At 45.0% G+C, this 6115-nt stretch overlaps 1 protein-coding gene across 1 annotated transcript in view; it reads left to right on the top strand.

Moving 5' to 3' along the window:
* The first annotated feature begins 2477 nt into the window (after positions 1 to 2477).
* Positions 2478 to 6115, top strand: part of LOC129810962 (SH2 domain-containing protein 3C-like) — a 167579-nt gene continuing 163941 nt past the window's right edge. The window contains exon 1 of the mRNA XM_055862000.1: positions 2478 to 2603. Coding sequence (XP_055717975.1) covers positions 2582 to 2603 — 22 coding nt within the window. The 5' untranslated portion in view covers positions 2478 to 2581. The remainder of the gene's footprint in view (positions 2604 to 6115) is intronic.

Here is a 6115-nt window from a genome sequence, read left to right as displayed (position 1 = left end):
CGAAGGTCTCACATGTAGGCAGCACTAACAGTCTGTGGGCAAAGGTCTCACATGTATGCAGCAGTAACAGTCTAAGGGTGGTCTCACATGCAGTGCTATATTCTGGTTGTCGGTACCTTAGAATAGCACACACACATGACTGACACACACACACACGATTGACACACACACACACACACACACACACACACACACACACACACACACACACACACACACACACACACACACACACACACACACACACACACACACACACACACACACACACACACACACACACACACACACAGGTGCACTTCTTCTGTATACAGTTTTTTACGATTGCTTTCACACTAAAATTTAACTTTTCCCACAATTAGCAAAACATTACACTCAAGGAGCAAAACACAAGGCTAGATTTGCACAACTGTAAGCACATTGTCAGCGTCACACTATTTGCAAAACATTACACACAGTGATTTGCAAAAAACTAAACACACTTGTATACATCAGACACAGAAGTATATCATGATGTCACTTCCTTGCAATTCCAAAGCACTGACTGTCAAATTACCACACCTATGAGCCAATCTGTTAAACACAGCCATCAGTTGCACAAACACATGATTGCTAAATTGTAGACACCAATCAGGTTTTAGCACTATAAAAATGCAGCCGGTAGGTGCAACCAAAATGGAAGGAGTCAGAAGAAGAGTGAGGGTGAGAGGAGGAGTACACAGAGGAGGAGAAGGAGATAGAGGCAGAGCCCGAGCCAGAGGTCGAGGAAGACCTGAAGCAGGAGGAGAACGTGCACAAAGAAGAAGAGGACCAAACTTATCAAATGACATTTGTGCAACACTAGTGGACCATGTTGTGAACCACGGATTGACGCTGAGGGAGGCTGGACTGAGAGAGTTCCCCCAAATCTTAGCAGATATACAGTGGCATCTGTCATAAGGACTTTTCGACAGGAAAACAGGTAGAAGAAGATCTGTCTACAGTTACAGTAATCAGCCGCTTATTGTATGTACCATATCAGCACTTGTGATACCCCTTCCTGTGACATTGTCCAGTAAGTTACATGTATTATTCTCTACATAGGATTGAGGGTCGGGAACGGGGGTTGTCCTCCGTCATGCCAAAATGGGCCCTTACAACACACCTCATATTCTCACATTTTTGGACCGATTGCTCCACATCGTCACAGCAGGTAATGAAATGCACCCGATGCAATACACGGTCATGTGGGACAATGTGTCATTCCACCGCTCTGCTTTGGTCCAGAACTGGTTTCAACACCATCCACAGTTGACAGTACTATACCTTCCACCATACTCTCAGTTTCTAAGCCCTATCGAAGAGTTTTTCTCTGCATGGCGGTGGAAGGTTTACGATCTCCAGCCCCAGGCTCAGGTACCCCTCATTCAGGCCATGGAGGACGCCTGTGACCAAGTCGACGCCACAGCTGTGCAAGGATGGATTCGACATTCAAGACGGTTCTTCCCACGTTTTCTTGCTAATGACGATATTGCTTGTGATGTTGATTAAATTCTCTGGCCAGATCCAGCTAGGCGAAGACATAATGTATAGTATGTTTCCTGTAGTATTCTCTGTACAATATTGTCATTTTTTTTCAGATTATTTTTTATGTTTGTTGTTATTTACTGTAATTGTAACCTGTACTGGATACAGTATTTTATGTTTGTCCATTTGCTGAGCTAACAGTGTTATGCCCACTACTGTAGTAGCATGATAACTGGGACATGTTTTGTTGTGATTCTCCATGTTGACATGTTGACTGATTTGGGTATATGGAGAGAAATAAATGATATTTTCCTCAGTCTGCAGCATTGGTCTTGTGTAGTGTTTGTATAGTTGCACTTTCTCTGTGTACTTCATTTACAGTACTCTAATCACTGACAATTAGACTTGCTAAAAGTGTTTTAGGTAAGCAACAGCAGTATGTAACTGGTTCAAAAAGATTGAAGTTATATGAAATGTGTGTGTTTCGTACGGTAACAAAATATTATTTTTATGAAGTCGTGTATAGTTTTGACAAAAGTGTTCCATTTTGCAAATGATCTGAAGTGTCGTGCTACTTTGTAGGGTTGTGCTAATTGCGTGTAGTGTTTTGACAAACCGGGCCCTGTTTTCAAAATTGTGCTTAAACAATTGAAAAAAACGAATAGCCTTAATACTATTTCAAGCTCCTATCTCACCTCTCTATCACCTCCTCCTCCCCACTGCCCAACACAGGAAGCACAGAGGTCTGTTTACACAGCTAGCTTCTAAAGCATGCATCTCTACATCTGCCCCGTGGAGCGGAACTGAACTGTGTCGGCTAGAGGAGAGGTTGGTTCCAGCTCTAGATCTCCAGTCAGTAGCTATCTTCCCCCCCAGCCAGTCAGTAGCTATCTTCCCCCCCAGCCAGTCAGTAGCTATCTTCCCCCCCAGCCAGTCAGTAGCTATCTTCCCCCCCAGCCAGTCAGTAGCTATCTTCCCCCCCAGCCAGTCAGTAGCTATCTTCCCCCCCAGCCAGTGAGTAGCTCTCCCCCCCGGCCAGTCAGCCTGAAGTTGGACATCATCCCACATCCACAACATGAGCGGAAAACGGAAACTGAGTGAGTAGCCTACGATGTGTGTGTAGTACCACTTTAGTGTGTGTGTAGTACCACTTTAGTGTGTGTGTGTGTGTGTGTAGTACCACTAGTGTGTGTGTGTGTGGAAAGTGACGATTCACGTTAATCATAAACTAAATGTACCTCTATTATGATTATGTCACGTTGGTGACAGGACAGCAGCTCTGTTTGACGAGCCACCTGCCATTCCTCTCACTAGTCTCATGCAAATGTATAGATAGACAACATATCTACAGCCTCTATGTCTTCATCTATCTTTTTAGAGTGACCTAAATAAGGCTTTCTCGCTGATAAATAAATGAACAGGGACATGCTAAAAAATGCACTTCTCCTGATCTAGCCTGCTACAAGGAGGTGCTAGAGCTACACCATTACAATAACATGCGTCACGACAACCTCAGACTACGTAGCAGGGACATAGACATCATATACTGCATTATAATGTATAGGTTATATATGATAGGCTATTTTTGGTCTTGACATATACCTCAGCCTGGTTTAATGGAGAACATTTCTTCATTTCTGTACTTCACTGAGGGGAAGAGGAGGTGGAAGTGTGAAAATACCACACACACACACCTGCAGCAGCAGCACACACAGGAAACATTTCAGTTTCATCAGTTATCAGGTCCTCTTTGAATGTGCTCTTTACGTCACAAGGGAGAGATAGTAGGTAAGATATCACAGTTGCAAAAGTCATGGTACAAAATTCTCCTTTACTGTGTGGCCAGTGCCTCTTTGAGGACAAAGTAAAGACCAACCCAGCAGTTTCTTTCTCATCCTTCTGTTCACAGTATAGCACTGGCTGCCCTGTTCTGTCCGTGTCTGTTTAATATTTAACTATCAGAGTCTTCTCAGTTAACGGTCTGGACAGAAACACAAGAGTCTAGAGGAAGTTCAGAGAACAACGGTTATTACTGTAAAAATTTGTAGCCTACTGTAGCCTACCTTTCTGAAATCACAGGTATCCAAAAGCAGGCAAAGCCTCCCTTTTTTTGCTCAATAAGAAGAGCATACCATGCCTTCAGAGAGTTTTCACACCCCTTGACTTATTCCACATTTTGTTGTGTTACAGCCTGAGCCTTCTCACCCATCCACAAACAATACCCCATACTGACAAATAGAAAACATATTTTTGGAAATTTTAGCAAATGTATTGAAAATGAAACACAGAAATAACTAGTTTACATACAGTGCATTCGGAAAGTATTCAGACCCCTTCCCTTTTTCCAAATTTTGTTACATTACAGCCTTATTCTAAAATTGATTACGTTAATCTTTTCCTCATCAATCTACACACAATACCCCATAATGACAAAGCGAAAATAGGTTTTAAGAAATGTTTGCAAATTCATAAAAACAAAAAAACAGAAATACCTTATTTACATAAATATTCAGACCATTTGCTATTAGACTAAAAATTGAGCTCAGGTGCATCCTGTTTCCATTGATCATCCTTGATATGTTTCTACAACTTGATTGGAGTCCACCTGTGGTAAATTCAATTGATTGGGCATGATTTGGAAAGGCACACACACACGTCTCTATATAAGGTCCTACAGTTGACAGTGCATGTCAGAGCAAAAACCAAGCCATGAGTTCGAAGGAATTATATGTAGAGCTCCGATACAGGATTCTGGCGAGGCACAGACCTAAGGAAGAGTACCAAAACATTTCTGCAGCATTGAAGGTCCCCAAGAACACAGTGGCCTCCATCAATATTAAATGGAAGAAGTTTGAAACCACCAAGACTCTTCTTAGAGCTGACCACCCGGCCAAACTGAGCAATCGGGGGAGAAGGGTCTTGGTCAGGGAGGTGACCAAGAACCCGATGGTCACTCTGACAGAGTTCCAGAGTTCCTATGTGGCGATGGGACAACATTCCAGAAGGACAACCATCTCTGCAGCACTCCAGGAATCAGGCCTTCCTGGAAGCCACTCCTCAGTAAAAGGCACACGACAGCCTGCTCGGAGTTTGCCTAAAGACACCTAAAGGACTCTCAGACCATAAAAAACAAGATTCTCTGGTCTGATGAAACCAAGATTGAACTCTTTGGACTGAATGCCAAGTGTCACATCTGGAGGAAACCTGGCACCATCCCTATGGTGAAGCATGGTGGTGGCAGCATCATGCAGTGGGGATGTTTTTCAATGGTAGGGACTAGGAGACTAGCCGGGGTCGAGGGAAAGATGACCAGAGCATAGTACAGCAAGATCCTTGATTAAAACCTGCTCCAGAGCACTCAGGACCTCAGACTGGGGTGAAGTTTCACCTTCCAACAGGACAACAACCCTGAGCACACAGCCAAGACAATGCAGGAGTGGCTTCAGGACAAGTCTCTGAATGTCCTTGAGTGACCCAGCCAGAGCCCGGACTTGAACCCAATCGAACATCTCTGGAGAGACGCGAAAATAACTGTGCAGCGATGCTCCCCATCCAACCTGAAAGAGCTTGAGAGGATCTACAGAGAAGAATGAGAGAAACTCCCCGAATACAGGTGTGCCAAGCTTGTAGCGTCATACCCAAGAAGACTCGAGGCTGTAATCGCTGCCAAAGGTTCTTCAAATCAGTCACATGCTCCGAATACAACAGGTGTATGACCATGCATAGATGACAACAGAGAGTGGCAGTAGTAGGGAGAGGGGAGGTGGGGGGCAATGTGAGTAGTCTGGGTAGCCATTTGACTAGATGTTCAGGGGTCTTATGGCTTGGGGGTAGAAGCTGTTTAGAAGCCTCTTGGACCTAGACTTGGCACTCCTGTACCGCTTGCCGTGTGCTAGCAGAGAGAACAGTCTATGACTAGGGTGGCTGGAGTCTTTGACAATTTTCAGGGCCTTCCTCTGACACCGCCTGGTATAGAGGTCCTGGATGGCAGGAAGCTTGGCCCCAGTGATGTACTGGGCCATTTGCACTACCCTCTGTAGTGCCTTGCAGTTGGAGGCCGAGCAGTTGCCATATCAGGCAATGATGCAACAGGTCAGGATGCTCTCGATGGTGCAGCTGTAGAACCTTTTGAGGATCTGAGGACCCATGCCAAATCTTTTCAGTCTCCTGAGGGGGAATAGGTTTTGTCGTGCCCGCTTCACGACTGTCATGGTGTGCTCGGACCATGTTAGTTTGTTGGTGATGTGGACACAATGGAACTTAAAGCTCTCAACCTGCTCCATTGCAGCACGTCAATGAGAATGGGGGCGTGCTTGGTCCTCTTAATACTGTAGTCCACAATCAACTCCTTTGTCTTGATCATGTTGAGGGAGAGGTTGTTGTCCTGGCACCACATGGCCAGGTCTCTGACCTCCTTCCTATAGGCTGTCTTGTTGTTGTTGGTGATCAGGCCTACCACTGTTGTGTCATCGGCAAATGTAATGATGGTGTTGGAGTCGTGCCTGGCCATGCAGTCATGAGTGAACAGGGAGTACAGGAGGGGGCTGAGCACGCACCCCTGAGGGGCCCCTGTGTTGAGGATCAGCGTGGAGGATATGTTGTTACCTAC

The sequence above is a fragment of the Salvelinus fontinalis genome, chromosome 2 (assembly GCF_029448725.1).
Source record: "Salvelinus fontinalis isolate EN_2023a chromosome 2, ASM2944872v1, whole genome shotgun sequence".
Classification (NCBI taxonomy): Eukaryota; Metazoa; Chordata; class Actinopteri; order Salmoniformes; family Salmonidae; genus Salvelinus; species Salvelinus fontinalis.
The sequence above is the reverse complement of the archived record's forward strand: the minus strand, read 5'-3'. Positions and strand labels throughout refer to the sequence as shown.